The following is a 22340-nucleotide window of genomic DNA, read 5'->3' on the forward strand; positions in this document are numbered from 1 at the left end:
ATTGATCCCAGGCCGCTATTCACCTCACCAAACATTGAAACTGTCCCAGGTGCATGACGGGTGGGGTTACCAGGTCTAGAATTATGGGAAAAATAGCCCAGTGGCTTGACCTTCAACATCTCCTTGACCTCTATCAGGACCATTAGTAGAACCTCCTCAGTAACTGTCTGCCCTCCCAGTGCGACCTGCACATAACTGATTTGACCTCTCCCACAACTCTTGTGTGCTTGTGGTCGATTGTAAGTAAAGCAAATCTGGTGCTTTCCAAGAGGGGTTTGCAAGTCAGGGCAAAGTTGAGCTTCTTTCAGTCCCCCTAAAATCTCCTCACGTCAAAGGCTGCCACCTACATGAATTGAACCTGTAGCAAGATCATAATATGGGGTGAGGCTCAGAAGTCTACTTCTTAAAGATACTGATTTACCAGTTGGCAGCAACTCATACTCCTTGGAAAAATCCTCAGTCTGAACTTGCTGAAGGAGAACACACTCCATGCAGAGGAAAAAGAAACAAACGCTAGCCCCTGAACTTGTATCCAAAGTTAAGGAAAGTTCCAGGTTCACCCTTGACAATAGATAAGGGCCATGCCTGTCTGTGTGCATGCATACTACCAGTGTTTGCAATGTGGTTGACTTTAAGCTCTCTAACCTTTCCAGTTGACTTGACTCCTCGGACAACGAACAGGTAGACCATCACCCAGGCCAGCAGCAGGCAGAGTGCCTGTCCTGTATGTATGCTTCCTTTTTCATCAATGGAAGGGGAGATGTTCAGTGTTTCCCGGTAGAAGAAGTACTGAGTGGGCGTGGCACGTTCACACTCTTCTAGAGGCCCTGTCAAGTTGCTGTTGACGGGGCACACTGCCCAAGGCAGGACTGGCTAGGGGGGAAGTGAATATAACATAGACATGTCTATTTATGGTCCAAATGTAAGTCCAACACTTGGCACATTTCTGCTAAGAAAAACATACAGTAGATTCTTAATAAAAAAACTCACCTGAAATGAGTGAAAGAGGTACCAGAAACTCCATGCATTGATGATGTTATAATAGAGACAGAGATACAAGGACGTCACGACACTAGCAAAACCTGAAATGCAAAGACAGTACAATAGATTAAAAAATATGACTTGTATTGCTCATGTTACATGTACTCATCAGTATCACATCTACACCAGCAATCCTTCAAAGTCATTTATGCATGTCTGAGTCAAGGCCCAAGTCTTTGAAACCTGATACCCAGTCAACTCTCAGTTTTTCAGTGTCAAACAAGAGTCATGTCAGTGTCAAGTCTGTAGTTTTTAGGTCACAATGCATGACAAGTCTAAAGTCGAGTGGCTGCGGCATATCAGATGTGCTTACACCATAACATTAGTTCCACACAGAATTTTAAATAGATGCTGAATCCAAACTTTTCCTTTGTATAGGAGACTTTCCGTTCTCCATGCGAGCATAACAGCAAACACCTGTATAGTTATTAACTTTGTCACTTCTTGGGGTTATTATTTTATGTTTTATGTTTGTGTTGTTTTGGTTGTTGTGATAATGACTTCACAAATGTGACAGTTAACCTGAAATGAGTTACCTGTGTGTAGCCTATGCAACCTGTTGGGGCCAGATGCAGAAATGATGCATATGCACAAAACCATGCAAACACCATACACAGAAATGGTATTTATTAGAAAAACATTGAGCGCTAAGATTGTATATTCATCCATTCATACTTGACACCATGCGCCATACGTTTTTGCCTGCAGGCTGATGGGAAAGTAACCTGAAAGAGGGAATTTACACAATAACGCTCTAAGTGTCCTTAAAATACAATTTCATTGTGAGTGTATGATTTTGTACAAGCCTATTTCTCTATTTTATATCCTGAGTGAAAAAATACCGCTTGCACTGTGTTGCACATAATACTGTGACGGCGTACTGTAGGGAGACAGCAGTTATGTAGCTGGGGGAGAGAGGTAATATTCTGAGAAAAAACTCAGAATTCCCAAGATTAAAGTTGAAAATGTATGACAAAAAAACTAAAAAATGTATGAAAAAAAAAACAAACTAATAAGTCACAATTTTTTAATAGAAAAATGTCTTGGTGCTGCCGCGAGCCCCTCCCCCGCCCCAAAGTCCTCACAGGTGGTCAGAGCCTCGAGCCACGCGCGGCAGTCGCAGGCAGCTGCAGTCAGGGAGGAGCAGAGAGGAGACCCTCACCACTCCACGTCCAAGCAGCAAATGAATCGCACATGCGCAAAGCCGCCGTTGACACAATTGCAGAAAAACAATACTATGTTAATAAAAATAATGCTTAGTAGTTTGTAGTAAATTTGTAGTTCTAAAACATGTCATTGTTATTTTTGCACTATTACTTAAAATGTAAAATTATTATGTTATTTGGCTTATTTTTGCAATTTGCACAGAGTGAAAACAAAAAGTGATTTTATTTTTCATTTTTTTGATTGAAATGACTATTTTTGAGTTTTAATTTTAATAAAAATATTTTTATGCCTTTAAAATTGTTGTCATTTTTTTATCCCCACAGTATCGAAAATGGTATCGAGTATCGAATATTTTCCTGGGTATCAATATCAAGTTTGAAATTTTTGTATTGTGACAAGCCTAGTGTACATAAACATCTACAAAACATTGATGAGGATTGTTTGTTACCAAAGGAAATGAGAAATGACAAGCACATAATGCTGTGGCGCAGCTACAGAAAATAAAACCATTTCAGTGTATACTGCTACATTTGATGCACAGATCCACACACACACTCTACAGTGTGCATATAACCTGTATTGTTTTCATACAATGTTATAGCTGACTAACTACATCTTGTATCCACAATTTTCCTGGGGGAGTTGCTGGGGAAACCATTATCAGCAATTATGTTCCAAACTTCCGGTGCGCCAGCGGAAGAAGTAGTTTAGGCGGAAAAAGATTCGAGCTGGACGGTAGAAATGTCAGCAGTCCTACGGAGTTACCGTAATGGCAGTGGGTAAAACTAACCCGTTTCACGACGGTCTAATCCCAGTGTGTTTCTCCGGTTTCCGACGTTGTTTTCTGTATGTCATAAACGGTCTAGGAGATGTCGATATGTAAAGTAGGCATGCCGAATCCTGTCGGCGCCGACATCATCAGTTTAAGAGACATCTTTGCTGTCTTCCCCGGGCTTCATGAACCTGCGGTCCATCCTGTGGGTTGCAGTGCGTCACTGTAGTAGCTCCGGGATGGCGGAGCTGAGCACAAAGTAGCGCGCTAACTAACGTTGTAAAAGACGAGACCGTAACGTAAACAAATAGCTACTTCCGCGTTCCGCCCGAGTCAACCGGATGTTTCACCCACAACCCCGGAAGCGCTCCAGGAAAATTGTGGATCCAGCCTTTACCACTTCACATGCAACACTTGCTTAGTTATTGGCACTAGTCATTGTTGTTATCACTGTTGTGAGATGATTTTATTTATTTATTTAGTTAGTTATTTTTTAAGACTTTTTTTTTTTTTTTTTTTTTAAGCATTTCTGCTTTATTGGACAGTTACAACAGAGAGAGAGAGAGAGACAGGAAAGGCAGGGGAGAGAGGGGATGACATGCAGCAAATGGCCTGAAGTCAGACTCAAACCCAGGACGCCGTGATCAGGACTCAGCCCTAACATATAGTATACAGTGAACTCCTGGGGTACCCTCATTTTAGACACACAAACACACCAAGAAGAGTAAATCCCAGTAAATCCAAATCTTTTTTAACAGAACAACAGTCATTCAGCTGTTTGAAAAGTTGTGCATCAATTCTCTCATGGTAAACTAAACTCTTTTGCCAATGTGCTGACAATAATGAACATTTACAGCTGTTGCCGAAGCATGCTGAACCACCCAAAAATATTCTGATTTACCCATACCTGTCAAGTATCCCGTTTTGGCCGGGATTTTCCCGTATTTTACCCTCCTTTCCCGGTCCCCTCCCGTATTAGTATTTTCCCGTAAATTTCCCGTATTTAACCTGCATTTATTAAAAATAATAATAATACCCCGGGGCGAGCCGCCCATTCCCAGTCTGCCCTCTGCCACCCGCTACAGTAACCTACTGCATGTACTGTAGGTGGCAGTTGTCGTGAGGTTAGTGTGACATTGTCAGAGAAGAGTGACGATTGACCTCTGAAACTGTAGAGGTAAATAAACATCCCATGTCTGGTGAAAAGGACTAAAAACGGTTTTTAGTTAAATGGAAGACATGATGAATGTATTTGAACTATTGATTATAATGATGTGGGCCATGCCTGTGTATTTCAACGTGATGACGTGCATACCGGGGGCAATCGTGCTTGGGCGCGTTTGGTGTGTGCAGGCCAGCTGGGGACCGGGGTTTTTGGCTTTAGCACAGTATGGGCCCAAACTTGACAATGATGGCTGAGGAAAACGACAGGCGCGCGTGGCGCGCGCGTCGCCCGTGGTACGCGCGTGATGCGCGCGGCATGTGTGTGATGCCCGTGAGACTAGAGAACCAAGTCAGCCCAAGCCAGGAGGAGAGAAAAAGAGACCTGTAATCTGACACCCCACTGCACTCATCACTACAATGATTGACAGCATCTGCATCTGACCAATCAGTGGTCAGATACACCGACACTGCTGCAGGTGAGGAGAGAGATGGCTTCTAAGAGGCATTTTGAATCTGGAGCTACTAAGAGGAAAAAAAAAATCAAAACAAGAGGAAGCTCGTGCTTCACTTAAAGGTGGGTATGTTGTTGAAATAAATTTAAAACTTTGTGGCTCCTCATCAACACCTTAGCTGCACCTCATAATGAGATAGAAGAGAGACGACTGTAAGTCTCACTCACCTCTGTGGAAAAGGAGTGGTAAAGTGACCAGTTGGTGGTCATATATTAGCTTAAGTTTATGGCCTATCAATCTATTCATCAATAAAGAAGATCAATTTAAGGCTATTTGAATTGAATTTATTTAATTTGTAACACACATGCTTGTTTAGTTCATTGACCTGTTTTCAGATATCTGCCAGGTTGAAGTTACTTTTTTTTTTTTTTTAGGAAAACATCTTTTGTTAAAATAATTTTTTTATATGATGACTATTTTATTATTTATTTATTATAGTTTGAAGTTATTTTTTTAGTTGACTCATACAGTACTGCTTATTCCACTTACAGTACTTTGTTCTTACTAATAGAGCTTGTCAAGTTTAATGGAATGTCGTTATGCCATCATTTTATTCCTATTATACATCTGGGATTGTGTGTGTGTGTGTGTGGGGGGGGGTCTTAGGGCCCCAATTTGGCCAGGACCGGCCCTGAGTATGGCCCAGTACTCCTCAGTGAAGAAAGGAGGGATCTGCAATGGCTGGAGAGAAAAAGTCAAAGGAGTAGAAGACCCAGACACTGCCATGACATCAGTCATGGAGGGGACTGTCATGGTGCAAGGAAACCACCAATTTGAACTGAACTTTGTCCTTATAAAGGAGAGGGTCCTACAGGAGGCCTACTCCCAGTGACACTCACACCCTGCCAGATGCAGACACCATCCCCACTCCCACCTGCCCGCTACTAACTAGCTCCCTGAGGAGAATGAGCCCACCAGAACAGAACAGGCCCCCAAACAAGAACTCCAGCTGACAACAACATGAAGGTGAAATTCAAAGAGTTGGAGAGCAAGCTAGTACAGTTTAGACAGCTGATCAGCCAACAGCCAACCCACACCACCAAAGCGCAGCAAGACACCTCTTGGTCACAGAGTTGACCAAACTAAGATCTGAAGAATACTCAGAGCTGAAGATCTGACTGGCTAATACAGAATATTCCTCGCCACCCCCTCTGGAAAAACTAATTTATAAGACATGTGTATGAAATATCTTAGGAAAGAAACCTTATAGCATGCTGCACCAACATTTGGCTATATTGTATAAATGTAAAACCTTTAATAAAAATTTAAAGCCTCTGAACCAAATGAAATGGAAGGACATGAGAAAGTAGAATTGAAAGAGGGGTGAGGGAAGGAGATGGCATAAACAACGGTGAGGAAAGAAAAAGTAGGGATGGAAGATGAGGAGAGGAGAGAAGGAAGGAAAAGGAGGAGATGAACAGGGTACATGGAGGGAAATGAAAAAAGGAGCGGAGACAAGGGGAGGGGAGAGATGACCATGGATAGCTTGCCTACATGAGAGGGAAAAAAAAGACAAGAGTTTGAAAACAAGGCATGCTGTCACTGGAGTGAATATAGATATGACCCTAAAACCTATGCAACTAAGGAGGCTAAAATGAAGGAGGGGACACAGGATCATATCACATCATCATCTGGGTACAACACTTCAAATCTGATCCGCCCTTGGGGAAAGGATCAATAGATGGCATGTGATCATAGAATACCAACGCCATCTTCCTTGGAGCGCACCTAAAGAGGACCTGAGCAGACTCCATCCCTATATATTTCTATTTCTATTTCTATTTCTATGTATATTTCTATGCATATTTCTATCATCGCTGCTTCAGTTACATTGCGCATGTGTCATAACCCATGGCTCCCATGAGGTCAGAGTGAAAAGTGTACTACTACTACTACTACTGTATTACTGCCGCTTACTGTCTTGGAATGAATACTGAAGAGCTACTTTCTTGCTACCAAACAAAGAAATACAATTAAAACAATAAATACAGCAGTCATCATGAAATATATACCAAGGGACCAAATGAACAAAAATAAAAAAAAGAAATATTTATATTTCTCAGATTCTATTCATTAGTCTTGCTATTCCTAAAAGCTCTGTAAGGAGTTTCCAACAGTTGCCACCTGAAGATTGTTTCTGAATGTTATTGATATTTTGCTCTTCAACAATAAAACAGAGGCAGAGTGAAGGGGAAAAGCTACATGCTTTAGTACAAATGCTTTCTCCCTGGGATGCCTACAGGAGACATCTGTGAAGCCTGACCTTGTGACCTCGAAAGAATGCGCTTATGGTGGGAGGAAAACTGCCTTTACCACTGCATCTTGGTCTACAGGACCATACAGAAGCAGCAAAAAACAAACACGACCACTACAGAGGAAAATCACAGTCATCAGAGTTTTGAGTGTAGTCTCCTCTTCAAGGTGTTTGGTCCAATAATCAAAATCTCTTGTCAGCATGGAGGAGCAGATATTTTAGGAGTATTCAGCATTTTTAGATTTACAGGTTATGAGAGTGGAGCATCGTCATTATAGTAATAAAAGTGAATGGCAAGTTTGACAGCATCCATCCTTAAAACACCAGTATATTCTCAAAACAATAAGACGATGAGTATGTTATTCTGGACTGCGTTGAAAGTTGTGCAGGCGGAGTAGTATCACAATGACATTTAGATCATAAAGGTTTATTGCCATGGATTAACTTAACCCTCCTATTATGTTCAGGGTCAATTTGACCCAGGCCAACGTTTAACGTCTCTAAATAAATGATTAACATCATTTTTTTTGCTTCATATTTAATGAGTGTTCCTAATGTAATGGGCACTACCGGGTAAAGATGAAATTGACATGATGATATGTTTTCAATGTCCTGTACACACTTTCATGCATTCGTTATAAATAACAAAAATCTGTACTTAGAAATAATATAAAGCCATTAAAACACCAAAAATTAATATTTCTTTCCAATTTTAGATCAATTAGTGAGATTTTATGGTGATTTGAATATTTTTCCATTTTTCCAAAGTACTTGACACATAAACTTTGATAACAATTTTAGTTATAATAATTTTGTGGAAGTTTAAACTGCAGGGGTCATAAAAGATGAAACATGAAAGATGTTCAAAAATGTGAACATAACAGGAGGGTTAACAGAATATGTGGAGCCCCCTGGTGACCCCCGGATAAGAGCGTGTAACACATGTTAAGGCTGTGTCCTGATTACAGCGTCGTGACTTTAAACCTCAGGCCATTTGCATTTCCTCTCTCTACTGTGTGACTGTCAAATAAAGCAGAAATACAAAGACTCAAGAGCAGGGATCACACAGAGAGGAGCAGGTGTAAAATCAAACCGTTTACTCAAAGTCAGGCAGTACAGACAGTACAGAAAAGGGTCAGGTTTACACTCAAAATCCAGGTACAATCCAAAGTCAAAAAATCCAGACTTACACAGAAGCTATGGAAAAAAATCTGAATCCAAAAGGCAATGCAGAGGCAGTGTTGCCAACTTGGCGACGTTCTCGCTAAATCTGGTGACTTTCCAACTTCCCATGGCGACTTTTTTTGTCAAAAGCGACTAGCGACAAATCTAGCGACTTTTCCTGGTGTTACTGGAGACTTCTGGCTGGCTTTCTATTGAGCTGACTTCCTGAACTGTGCAGTCATCTGAACTAAACTCCGTGCGTCCTTGCGGTTCTAGTTCCTTAGAATTCAAATGATCGAGATGAAGCCTTTCTGTAACTTCACAGTGTCAGTGACTGCTTAAAGAAGTGCACAGCTTGAGCTTTTCACTGGGCAGTTAAGCTAGCAACACTGTAGACTGACTGGTGTTAGGATGAGTTATGGGCACACAGGCCGTGCTGCGGCCACAATACACAGGCCAGTGGCATACTAACAGGAAGTTCAATCAACATCAAAAGTAGTATTCTACCATAGAGAAGGAAGCTATGCCTCTTGTCTTTGCTGTCCAAAATTTTGGGTTCTCTGTTGGTAGTGGTGGAGGTGATTTGCTGGTTTACACAGACCACAATACCCTCCTTCTTGTCCAAGTTGCAACTGTCCAATCAGAGAGTGTTCAGGTGGAGTTTGATTCTCCAGCTGTATGAACTGTCCATTGTGCATATCCCTGGTAGGGAAAAAAATCACTGTAGATACTCTTTCTAGGGAATGAGAAAGAGACATAAGTGTTGAAGGTTCTGATTTGTGCAACTTGCGTCTTAGGTTGAGTGGCATCTTTACCTATTAGTGTTTTACAAGTGGTGCTGGATTTCTAGAGGGTCTTGTAAGTAGTTATAAAGAACACATAAAATAATAAGGGGAAAGTTAAAATAGTAAAATAGTAAGAACATTTGTAAGAAAAAAGAAACTTCTTGTTAGTTGGTCCTTTCTCTTTTTGTTAAGGGGGGAGGAAATAATGTTACAAGCGGTGAGCCAATTGAATTAGTAAAATTGTCAAGGGTCGCTCACTCCATAAAATAAGTGTGTGTATACCAAAATGAGGAAAACAGAGGCTTGGCAGTTTGTTGGCTGGGTTGACAGGGCCTACCTGACCAGAGAATGGACCGAAAAGACAGTGAGGGGTCCCCAGTGTGGTCTTCCACATTGACCAGCTCAAGTGAAGTACGGATGGAAGTTCAATTTTTTGTGTGTATGGGCTCTAGTTTTGCACCTGCGCTTCGCCAACTGGGTGAGGCCAGGTGGATTTTGCAAGTTTGGCATGTTGTGCGTGCTGGTGCAAGTACTCCACCATCCCTCCTACCGGTGGAAGGGAGGAGAGAAGGCGTGAAGTGGGTTTGACACAGCCGATTCACTTTAAACCAATCAAATGAGCCCCTGTCCTCACCTTTAAAATGCGCTGCGCGAAGGCATAATGAAAGTTTACACAACTGACATGGAGGAAGAGAGCAGCAGCAACACACACTCAGGACAATGAGGCCAGTCTTGGCTGCTGGAATGTTGCTGGAGCTACTTGCCATCCATCTGTCCATCCATCTGTCCACCCATCCATCCATCCATGCATCTATCCTTACATTTGTCTTCCTGAGTCCCCTGTCTTTCCATTACCTACCTGCCTCGCATCTCTCTTTTTCCAGCTCTGTCACGTCTGTTAAAGTTATTGATTTTTACGAGTAAATATAAATTTGAGGTAAAAACATTCATTAAAATGGGGGCTTCACAGTTAAAGGATAATCCTCGCCATCTTCATATAAATACATGTTTGTTTTGCAACTTTCGACTCCATCACTTACTGATGCAACAACACACTAGAGATTAACACAAAATCTGGTTCATTAAAGTTTTTACATTCGCTGTTCTAAACGCCCAGTGTCTGGCAAGGAACTGATGCCTTTTACATTTTCGATTAGTGTGGAATATTTATATATGGAAGAAGAACTGGGTAGTTAACATGAGCAGTGCCAGACACCATGGGCCCTATCTTGCGCCAGACTCCCTAAACCCGCCATTTGCGGATTTAGGATTTAGGAAGAGGCGTTCCCCTGTAAAAGTTGCTATCTTGTGCACCTCCCGCTATCCGCAAAACACCTGCGCTACCCGCTATATTATGCATAGGCGTGTTTTGGGCGTTATGCCAGTTAAACCAATCAGTGTGCCAGGTGCCATTGCCTTTAAGGGCAGGATGCGCTATCCTAAATCCTAAATCCTAAACCCGCGATGGAGAGAGGGAGGTAGATTTTCTCAGGGCTTCTACTGAGGCTAAAGCAAGTTGGCTTTATATACATATTATATATTATATTATAGGTGAGTTAATTCGGGAGGTGGAGCCAGCGACTGCGATGTGCATCAAACAGTAATGCATCCCCTAACGTGCTTTCAGTGTGCAGCGTGCACAGTGCAGGGGCAGATGAAAAACTTTGGGGAGCAGTGTCCTAAGTGTATTTTTATCATTCTTTCTAGATGACCACCTATATGACATATAGCTGGCCCTGTGAACAGCATAAAAGTTACCATTATATTGTGTGCATTCATGCTCCCAGAGTCTGAGTTGAGTCTGAAGTCTCCTGAGGAAGAGTCATGTCAGAAGTCACTTTGCATATAGAGTATGTGCAACTCATGAGATGAATATTCAAGGGTACCAGTTTGCATTTAGCTCTCCATTTTTACCATCATCAGTGCATGAACCTGAATCTACTTGCAGTTAGCATACTCACCCACACCTCCCAGATAAGGGCTTATGGCAGCCCACGCCCCAATGCTACCCAGACGCATCTTCTGGCCAATAGCGAGCTCCATGTAGAATAAGGGCACACCCTCCAGAACCAGCATGATGAGATATGGAATCAAAAACCCACCTGAAGGTGCAAAGAAACTCATAATTAAATAAAAAACAAATTAAATAAGAACAAAATACCTGACAGAATTTGATCTCCTGTAGTTGAAATAATGTCGATTTCTAGTGAACTGTCATGGACTCTGCTGGAGCTTCCTACTCATTATAACCTCCAACCTGTCACACCCACTGCCACTGCTCTGTATCACCTGTCAATCAAATCAGTTTTTTGCCCACTCATTCTGCAACACACCTGACACAAGTCAGCCTTTTACCTTCAGTATTTAAACCAGTCAGTTGCCTTGATTGTTTTGACCTGTGCCTGTTTATCTGATTTGAGCCCCTGCCTGACGTTCTGGTACTGTAGCCTGGTAAATCTGATCTTTGGTTTTCTGGACTTTTGGAACGGGCTGTACCACCCTTTTTCTGCAAGATTTCCATAAAGTCACTGTTTGTTGCCCACTCCTGCCTGTGCCTGGTGATTCTGCATTTGGGCCCTTGCTGATTTGTGACATGAATTGTGAAATGTGCAAACACACATCAATCCTAATGAATGTGTACACGAATCTATACCAGGTCATTTTTCTCTCTTTTTCAAAGTCCTGATATTGTAAATGGTGGGATCATTAATGGCTGAACTGCTGAGCCAAAGAAATTTGATGCTACTCTAGTGTATTTTTAGTGCTTAGACAAAGCTCTGGTGTATTTATTTAAATGCCAAGCTATGCACACACTGAGTGACAATGGGGCAGATATTGACAGTGCAGGCAGTGCACCTGTACTGGCTGCACTCCAACAAGGGGCCCTTCAACAATGTGTTGGTCAGAGAATGGGACCAAGTGAGTGATTAAGATTGCCACCTCAGAAATATGACTGTATTCCAAGAACTTAATTTAAAAATGGTGCCATTTGCTATATATGCCTTTGAAAGACAAATCTATCTCCATTACAGTTTTTTGTTTTTGGTAATATAGTCTATAACAATCTATAACAAATGTATAAGCTTATTTTAGAGAAAGAATTAAAACTATGAATAAACTATGATTGTATACATGGACTTGAGTTTCCTGGTTGTGATCAAGTTTTTGAAGTATTCCATTTTTGTGTTTGGACATATAAACATCATATCCTGATTTCAGAAACATTGATAAGCCCATATCTTGGCTCTCAAAAATAGTAGTACTCTGGGAAACTGGGATACTGTTGCATGTATGTTTACATGTTTACATGTATACATTTTATCCTGGTTTCTGACTGCTGCTGACTGCCTGTGCATGTGCAGCTTCAGCCAAGGGACATAACAGAAATGCAAACAAGGGCAGCAACAAGAGCATCTCACTTCTTGAGAGATGTAGAAATGTAGAAATGAGATGTAGAAAGTTTTGTCTTTGGTGATAAAAGAATTAAATATTCGCGGCAGTTTAACTGACTACCGAATTATTCAAGTCTGTAGTATACAGGATGTTGGTTGGTCAACAGGATGCTGGTTCCCAGCATGCACAGCAGAGCAAGTCAGGTCATGGGGAAAAATACTAAAGAAACATTACTATGTGGTCAAACATCAAAACAAAAGTAGTGGCTGTGATCCAGCAACTTTAAAATGAACATTTTTCAAATTTTCTCTCCACTTTTAATCACTGATTAAAAGTGGAGAATGAAAAGTGGAATCACTGATTAAAAGTGTTGGCATGTCTGCTTTGACAGAGACAGTGGAGAGAGACACAAGAAAAGCAGGGGAGTGAGAGGGCTTGACATTCAGCAAATGCCCTGTGCTGAGATTTGAACCCAGGCCGCTGCGGTAAATCTGCATCTGATCATGTGAGGAGATATGATATAGCTATTTTATGTGCGGAATTTGAACAAGCCAAGCACGTCTGCAAGCCAAGTGAGCAGTCTTTCAAACAAAAAAGCTGCAGTATAAGGAAAGATGAGAGAAAAGAACAGGAGGAGGAGAAACTCTCTCTCTCTGTCCAATTGCATGATCAGGAAAGCAATATTGAGCAAACTATTACTGTACAAATCCTGCACAAATGATTTACACCCCAACGCAGACACAACACAACACGACACGATTTATTTGCAAGCATAGAGGATTTTGAACTGCAGTAATGACACATCGGTGCATGATTTAATTATTACTTATTTGAAAGTTTGCATCCCTAGCAACAATGATTAACATTTCAACATTTAAGCTGATGATCACTCTATTCTGAGGCCAACAGCAACAAGCAGCTGGTTAAACGGGCTGCAGCTGATCGATGTCAAAAATAAACTAATGTTTGTTCTCGTCAGCCATACATAGTAGTTTATAGGCTAGTTATCTAGTTATCTATTTGACTGAGTCTCTGTTTACATAACGGCATGTCAGAGATCTGCCCATGGATCTGATAGCTTTCTCTTTGACCTCGTTCCACTATAAGATGCAACACATTGTTGGTCAACTAAAGATATGCCTCATTGTGTGTGTGTGTGTGTGTGTGTGTGTGTGTGTGTGTGTGTGTGTGAGAGAGAGAGAGAGAGAGAGAGAGAGAGAGAGAGAGAATGTGGGCCTCATAACTAGTACCAGAATAATGGAGTTAGTTGTAATCTTAGGTCACTTGATTAATTGATTGACGGTACCATAAAAAGTATTCACCCCCTTGGATGTTTTCCCCTTTTAATGCTTTTAGAAACAGAATCATGATCAATATCATTTGGCTTTTTGACGATTTACAAAACAAAACACAGCAAAACAAAACAAAACAAAACAAAACAAAACAAAACAAAACAAAACAAAACAAAACAAAACAAAACAAAACAAAAAACAAACAAACAAACAAACAAACAAACGAAATAACAAACAAACAAAAAAACAAACACACTTTAATGGCAAAGTGAAAACAGATTTCTACAAATTAATGTCACTTAATGTAAATATATAATGTAAAATAAGGTACTGCATAAATATTCACCCCCTTAAAGTCAGAATTTAGTATGCACCTTTGGCCACAATCACAGCACTGAGCCTGTGTGGATAAATCAATCAGGCCTGCACATCTGGACACTGCAATTTTACTCCAGTCCTCTTTGCAAGACTGCTCAAGCTCTGTCAGCTTGAGGGTGATCATTGTCTTGCTGGAAGATAAATCTTCTCCCAGGTCGTAGTTCAATTGCAGACTGAATCAGATTGTCCTCCAGGATTTCCCTATATTTTGCTGCACTCATTTTACCCTCTGCCTTTCTAAAGCTTCCAGGCCTGCTGCTGAGAAGCATCCCCACAACATAATGCTGCCACCACCATGCTTCAGGGTGGAGATGGTGTGTTTGTGGTGATGTGCAATGTTTTGTGGCTGCAAAACAAAGTGTCTAGACCGATGGCCTAAAAATTTTGGCCTCATCAGACCAAAAAAACCTTGTTCTGCTTGATCTTGGAGTCTCCCACGTGCCCTTAGGCATGGGAACTCTAGCTGAGACTTAATATAAGCTTTCTTCAACAGCGGTTCTCTCTTTGCCACTCTCCTATGAAGCTTTGACTTGAGTTGTGGTTGGGGGGTTGTTGCCCAGTTGTCTCAGCTGCTGAAGCTTTTAACTCCTTCAGAGTAGTCATAGGTGTCTTGGTGGCCTCCCTCACAACTCACCTTCTTGCAGGGCCACACAGTTTGTGAGGATGGCCAGCTCTTGGCAGATTTACACGTGCCATATTCCTTCTATTTCTTAATCATTTAATCGTTTAACTGAACTCTGGGCTGTTCAGTTTTTGTTTCCATTCCCTGACTTATACTTTTCAATAATTTTTTCTCAGAGTTGCTTGGAGTGTCATTTTGACTATATTTATGCTGGTAACCTCTTTGTATGTGCAGTGTGATGCAACTACATTTTTGGTGTCAGTGAACCAAAATAATCCCTATTTAGTTGCCCCCATCACACTTAAAGAGCCCTGTCACATGTCTCCATTGTTTTTCTGCCTGGAAGTTACAAATCCAAGACGGTAATTGCAGGAGGCAGGCGCTCACTGCTCACTGACCCGTACATAGAACCAATCAGTTTGCAAAGACCTGGAAGGGGCAAGGGCAAAATTCTATAAATGGGCCACTTTTGAACTGTCCTGGTAACTTGGTCAGTATCAATAACTGCTGAACTTAACATTTCTGCACTTAATCAGAAATGCTAGTGGCATGAAGCTTGTTCTATTTTTGCTTTTAAAACAGTAGAAGATCTCTTCTTTTACCTTGCCCTACACTGGAAAAATAGAGTTAAACAACAGACACATTTTTTAGTCTATGCCTATCCCTAAACCTAGCAGCTCGAGTAAAAAAACACAATATGTTTCTTTACATATAGGAATAATCCCAATGAGCTCTATGCCGTTAGTTTTACACATTTTAAATATGGGAAGACACAGCATTAGCATTGGATCACAACATGTGCCCCAGTGGCTAACCACTTAGAGTGCATAACACCTAATACCAAGGCAAGGGCTTGCATCTGGCCCAGACTCTTTGCCACATGTCGTCCCTTTTCTCTGCCTTGTCCTTCCTGTCTCTCTCCATTGTGACTGTCCAATAAAGCAGGATGCCCAAAAAAATAATCTTAGAAAAAAAGAAAAGAATCAGGGCCAGAAGAGAAAAGGTTAGATTGGTGTATCCCTAGTTTACACTGCTTTTGTAGACTGACAACTGGCAGACAAAAAAAATGTAAAGAAAATGAAGTGTTAGCCCTAGGGTGTGAGTCATACCACTGAGATTCTGTTTTCCTCTTTTGTAGTGTCTCTTGAAAATGCCGTGGAAAAGGATGCTCCTCAGAAGACACAGAGAGGGCAGTGTTCTCCAAAAGAGGCCGGAACAGTGATGCAACATTGTAGTGAGCACAATACCGAGGGGGAAACTATGCACTATAGGGCACTAAAGGTATGTATGGACATAATTCACCATATCAGACCATTTGTGGTAATTCTGGTATGTGCCTGTCTGTGTTCCTCACTTCAAGAAATAAATGTGTAGACATGGTAATGCCATGGGCATTACCATGGGCAAAAAAACAAAAACAAAAACAAAAACAAAAAAAAACAAAAACAAAAAACATTAGAAATAAAACTTTACATTTCTGAATCATAAAATATATTTTGGAAGCATTTGTGTTAATTATAGACAGAATACAATGTGTTTTTAAGTTTAGAAAAAGGGACACACACCCCCTTTTATGCTACATAGCGGTTTGGTCCATGGCACTTTGTGTGTGCGTGTGTGTGTGTGTGTGTGTGTGTGCGTGTGTGTGTGTGTGTGTTTGTCTGTTTGTCTGTGTGTGTATGTGTGTGTGTGTCCTAATACCTGTCTGTTTACGGAGGCAGGACATCTGTCCCCAGTTCAAATCCTTTAATTCTCCACCCATTTTCAAGCTGTTTGCTTTGTTACAAAAGTCAGATGTTTATTTCTGATTATGAAAATGTTGTTTAATTATAAAGACTAGTTTTCATGCCAAAATACTCTGTTTTGTAGATGGTAGCAGTAATAATTCTATCATTTTTAAGAGTTACTTCACATAAACAGGTTATGTGTGTCTCTCCTATTCTTACCACAGGTCAGTAAATATGACTTAAAATGAGTGTACATGAAAGATTTTAAGAGTTAAACATGTAACCTGTTAGATCGTTTTGCAGATGTAGGTCACAGAAATGATTTGTTAGAGAATGTGATGTAAATCGGTATGGAGAGCTGTAGGCGAACTTTTGCTAATGCTAGTGGACTTTTGTAGTGTGGAATAGTGTGTGTATGCGTATGTGGGGGAGAAGCTAACTCCAAATGACAGGAAAAATGTGTGAATTCACTAAACACACTTAAATCATTATGCACTTAACTTCTGAAGTAGTTTGTCGTGCAAGAAGTTATTTCCTGCTTATCTGTATTATTCTGTGTAACTAAATGGTATATTCATAGTTTATTGGCAATACCTAAAATGCATTTGGGGTATCCACAATCTTTAGACATATTTCATAGAATAATTATGATATTGTGGTTCAGTAGTGTCAAAAGGTGAAAATACATTACTAATTATTTTAAAGGTTATAAAAAGTGTTTATGTTGCTGTAGTGTTTCTGCTACTGTGTTTACATTCAGTCTCAAAGACTTTACACGTTTTAGCCAAGTGGTATTTCCAAGTGAATGTGTTTTCTGAGAATATTGAATAGCAGGAGTGTGTTTAAGGGGCTTAAGCAGCCTAACTGAGTTATAGTCTTGTAAAGTAAATGAAAATGTGAAGAACTGCTACAGTTATAGCTCAGTGTTGCTAAATGTCAGTGTTATACAGATCCAGGGCTGTAACTAAGGCCATTAGGTGACAACAAATATGTTTGATACCTGAAGTATGTTTTGCAAAAAGGAAGAATAAGTCCTCCTGTCGTGAAGTAAACACCAGCACAATGTGTGTGTCTCTTCTATTCATACCACAGTGCACAGCGCAGGCGGGACGGAGAACCTGCTGCCCCCTGACCACCAAGTTAGGGAGGCAACAAGATCAACAGACCATTAATTTAACATTTTGAGAATGTTAACAACATAATTTAACATTTTGAGAATGTTAAATTAGTGTTTTTAGAGTTACCATTAAATTCCAGACCTAGTGAAGGCCCAGTACCACTGTTTAGGTTGTCCTGTCCACCAAAAGAGAAACTGGACAACGTCCGGGACACTGAGCTGTCACTCTTGCTGTTGTTATTGCTCTCTGTGAAAAGGTTCCCTCTATAAGCTTTTCCCATGCCCAGACTCCCCACATTGTTTAGATCAGTGGTTCCCAAACCAGTCCTCAAGGCCCCCCTGTCCTGAAGGTTTTTGTTCCAGCTCTACTCTTGCACACCTGACCCAATTAAGGCCCATGCACCTTTATGCATGCCCTCTTCAGGTAGATCTGTTTCAGCCAGTCAGCATGAAGCCCTTAAATGGATCAGGTGTTGTTGTTTTGGTGGCAGCTTGTGGTGAGGCTTTATTGTTTTGATGGCTGCTTGATATTAGGCAGTATTGTTGCAAATTGTTTTTTTTTTTTTGTTTTGTTTTGTTTTGTTTTTTTTTTGTTTTGTCAGTTTGTTTGCTCTGTTAACTTTTCTGGGACTTTTGGTTTGTTTGTTGTTTTGGTAAATAAAACAATTTTTTTTTTGCATGGACTTCTGCCTTTTGGTATCACGTTTTGGTATCATTTTTGCCCATTTCCAGTACTATACAGCCACATCAAAATCCCACATGTAGTATTACCAGCCGTAAGTCTTTCCCCCTTGAAATTCAAATACGTCTAGCATTATATTTTAAATTAATCAAGCTGCTGGATCATAACTCAAAGTGCCATCTGTGATTAGTGTTTTAGAATAATCTGATGAAGTCCATTTTATGGACATTAAGGTTACTTTGTGGTGACATGGCAATGCATGTGCTTGCATTAACTGTCACTCAAAAACTCATTAGCCAATGGGGATGCCCCCCTGAAAAAATCCACCCACGCAAGACGCTTGTGTGTATATATATTGAAAATGTAAAAGGACAATAATCCAATAATTTGTTCGACTACACAAATAATTTGTTTGCAAGTTAAAGGTTTTACTTTTGAGATTTTTTTTTCTTTCTCAAATTCATGTTTTTGCTTGATACTGAGGAAGTTTTGTTTGATCTTTTTGGCAGAAATCTGACTACATAAACTTCCACTGGGATTTTCCACTGGGAGAAAATAGTTCCACTGGGGTGTTATTAGACAGGGTGATCACCCCAACCAGGGGCGGACTGGGACCAAAATCAGCCCTGGACTTTGACTAAGCCCGGCCCAAAACAACAAATAGATGTTTTCCAGTAAGCTTGACTCCAATAATTTAACAATATGTTAAATTATTTGTTTTAAAAATGTAAATTACTTATCAAACAGACCTAACAATTCAGCTACCAATGAATGAGCAGTAGTATGCCTGTGATAACACAGATTGAAAAATAAACCGAAGTGACACCTCTTCTCTGAATAGACAAGCTAAGCCAGTGTGCTGCTGTTAGCCAGTGAAAATAGAGCGGAGTGGCAACTCTTCACTTTGTTACACAATCTATGTCAGTGCACTGCTGTAGCTGGAGAGTTTCTCGGCCTTTTGGCTCGTGCGGTGCCGGTGCAGTTGTTATTATGTCAAATTCCGCGTTAAAAATAGATTCCGTTTTATTTGGCTAATTCCGCGATTCCGTGATCGACTTATCGATCACAGATTAGCAACACGAGTGGTGTCCGTGGTCTCTCTCTAGTCATCCCAACTTGCACACACTACCACGAGTATCTTTGACACGGCTGAGTGGCGAGTAAGCCTGCGCATCTGAGGGCCTACCGGCGCATTTTTGCCACCTATCGGTCTGGACATGGAACAACAGTGGATTCAAAGCAAAAAGAGGAGGAAAAAACAAAAACAAACAAAGACCGGCCGGCCGGCGGTCTGGTATTCTCCAGAACGTCCAGATGGCCAGTCTGCCCCTGACCCCAACCTAACATACAGCTTCTAACTGACCAAAATCCCTGGATAAATGAAAATAATCTATTCTTAAAATCGACATGTGATTTTGAGAAAAGAAGGTATACTCTGTTTCCTGGGGATTGGCAAGCCTCCATACAGTATCTATCAATCAGTGGTTTTTTATCATCAGTTGTATAGCTGACCTATCTCTGGGAAGTGTCTTGTGATACACTGTCCAGTCTAAAAGGGCATCCTGTATCTGGTTAAAAACACCTGTAATTATTAACTGACCTGCAGTTTCACCTCCCGTTTTATTTATCATATGAAAAAAAAACAAAAAAAAAAAACATCTTTGTTGCATAATTGATTTGATGACATTGATGGTAATACATCTCCACCTTCCCCCAGGCTTCTGTTGAATTAGCACAATTAAAATCAGCTTTTTATCAGCTAATATTGTCACCCCATTGTTTTTGCTGCTCCGTGAATTATGATATACTAAGTATTTCTGTTTTGCTACCCTTAAGTGTTTCCTGAATCAAAGCAATGTCAGTGTGGTTTGATTTCAAATAGCTCAACCATTTTTTCCCTCTTAATTGCGTTTTGAGAACTGCTTATGTTCCACATAATGATTTTTAAAATATTTATTCATACTAAAACACTTGATCTAGGTAGGAGTGTGATATATGATATGAGATACGTGAGATATGATACATCAGGAAAATAGATAGGGTGGGAAATCCCAGACCTCGTGTCCCCAACCTTATCTAAAAATAAGGTGAAAACTTCTCACAGTCAGCATTTGAAAAACTGGACACACCAGGTGAAGGAGAGTTCACAATGTAGTTGGTGACAGGCAGTATTGAATAAGAATATGAGATATTATGCAGCTCTTAACCCTGAAAATAGCAGTAATAAAAATGCTTTTGCACCTTTCATACAGGCTTTTCTGACTGATGAACTTACAGCCCCTCACCTGAAAAGAGCTAGTATTTCCCATTGGGCAATACTATATAAATGCACACACACACACACACACACACACACACACACACACACACACACACACACACACACACACACACAACTATGAGATCAATACAGTAGCAATGATTATTACTAGAAATACTTTTTTATGTTTAGCTGTTTTTCATTCACTTCTAATCTTAATGCTTCATTGATCCACCAGGGATGAATTACTTTATGACCTACAATTAGCTTATTGCTAGTTTCCACTTGAGTGAGCCCAGACCTAACAACTGCTTGAACAATAGCTCATTGTCTGATAAGGATTACTTTGAAAGTATTGCAAGAGGCAGGCGGCCTGTAAATCTTAGATAATACACAATAAACTAATAAACAGGCGGATGGAATAAGAATTGTATGTTAAGATAATGTCAGTCAGCTGATGAAACCATAACACACACATTACTGCTTAACCTTTTTGTTTTCTTTTCTTTTTGTTTGTTTTGATTTTTTTTACACTTTTTTTTTTTTTTTTTTTACACTTTTTTATACTGCCTTCACTTGCCCAACTTACATGTTATGACAGAGACAGCTTTGAGAGATTGTACTTGTTTTCATTTTTTTTTTTTTTAATGTTGTTTAACCAAGCCAAATAAATGCATAATTTGACACAATGGAGCCAAACCTTCACTTTGAAAGATAAGTGAGGGAGTTAATGTCTAACAGGTATTTGGTGAATTTTTTTTCACATTAGCTAATGTATTTCTAAACTGACAGAGCACACATTAATGCAAGTTGAAATGAAAATAAATGCACTGCATAAAAAAAGATATGGTAAATGCTGATCCACAGATAAAAATGTTGCATAACAGAAGAAGTCTGTCAGAACTGAAGAAGCTTTTTGGGTGAGAAGTGAAATGTCTTCTGGGATCTACAAACAAGTCCAGTTGACCTCAAGTCAACTCTATGTGCATAATAGAATCAATTACCACTCATGTAAACTGCTTAATATGGTCTTTCTTTCCCATAAAACACAATATTAAGTTTCTGTAATGGATAATTACCTACTTGCTTTTCATGCCCCAAACATTTGAACATAAGAATTTGAACATGTAATTTAAGATTAACTGTTGTTATTACATTATTTTCCATTAGATATTGTATAAAAACATTGTGAAGTGAATATGTGTAAGGTTAGAGATACACTAGTGCATTCACTACATACTGATTTGTACCTGTTGTTACCAGTAGCAGAATAGAAAATGTGGTTTCTTACCTCCACCATGCATTTGACACAGGTATGGAAACCGCCACACATTTCCCAATCCAACTGCATATGATACACATGCCATTATAAACTGCATGGGATTATCCCAGTTGGGTCTTGAATTCTTTTCCATGTCTGGATCCAAGTCTATCCAAGTTGCTAGATTGACCTCAAAAGCCAAACCTGAAAACTGCTGCTCTGCCAGTACACTGCTAAATCCGAGGAAAGAATTCTGCCAGGCGTGTGCAGGAGGCTGCGTCTTACTGTATGTCCCAGCCCAGAGTTTAACTGAGGTTCCCACTCACAGGAGGGAGGGTCAAATGCTTGTAGGCCAGGTGAATATTTGATTTCATAATTTCTTAAGTCAGCCTGACTCTTCCTTCCATGGGAAACTTCAGTTGTTTTGACACTGAGGAGAACACAGTGGACACACAGGACACAACAAGTGTCAAAACAATAGTCAAGGTCGCTAAGAACAAAACCAAACAAATAAATAAATTAAATTAAATAAATGAATGAATAAACAAACAAACAAATAAAAGAAATGCAGTGATAGGTTAAGCAGGTTTAGCAAATATTTTATGATCACAGACATGACATGCACACATGTTACAACATATTTGTATGACCACTCACTGGTCTGCTTGACTCATTTGTATATATCAACAAGTCTATCAACCCCACAGTTATATTATGATCCTGATGTGAGATGTGGACCACAGGAAGAT

At 40.2% G+C, this 22340-nt stretch overlaps 1 protein-coding gene across 1 annotated transcript in view; it reads right to left on the reverse strand.

The window, feature by feature from the left end:
- Positions 1-21766, reverse strand: part of slc6a20 (solute carrier family 6 member 20) — a 50357-nt gene extending 28591 nt beyond the window's left edge. Inside the window, exons 1-4 of the mRNA XM_030072044.1 lie at positions 21622-21766; positions 10821-10961; positions 991-1082; positions 646-873 (exon numbers count right to left, since the gene is read on the reverse strand). Of these exons, the coding sequence (XP_029927904.1) occupies positions 646-873; positions 991-1082; positions 10821-10961; positions 21622-21745 (585 nt within the window). The 5' untranslated portion in view covers positions 21746-21766. The remainder of the gene's footprint in view (positions 1-645; positions 874-990; positions 1083-10820; positions 10962-21621) is intronic.
- Positions 21767-22340: the final 574 nt, after the last annotated feature.

The sequence above is a fragment of the Myripristis murdjan genome, chromosome 16 (assembly GCF_902150065.1).
Source record: "Myripristis murdjan chromosome 16, fMyrMur1.1, whole genome shotgun sequence".
Taxonomy (NCBI): Eukaryota; Metazoa; Chordata; class Actinopteri; order Holocentriformes; family Holocentridae; genus Myripristis; species Myripristis murdjan.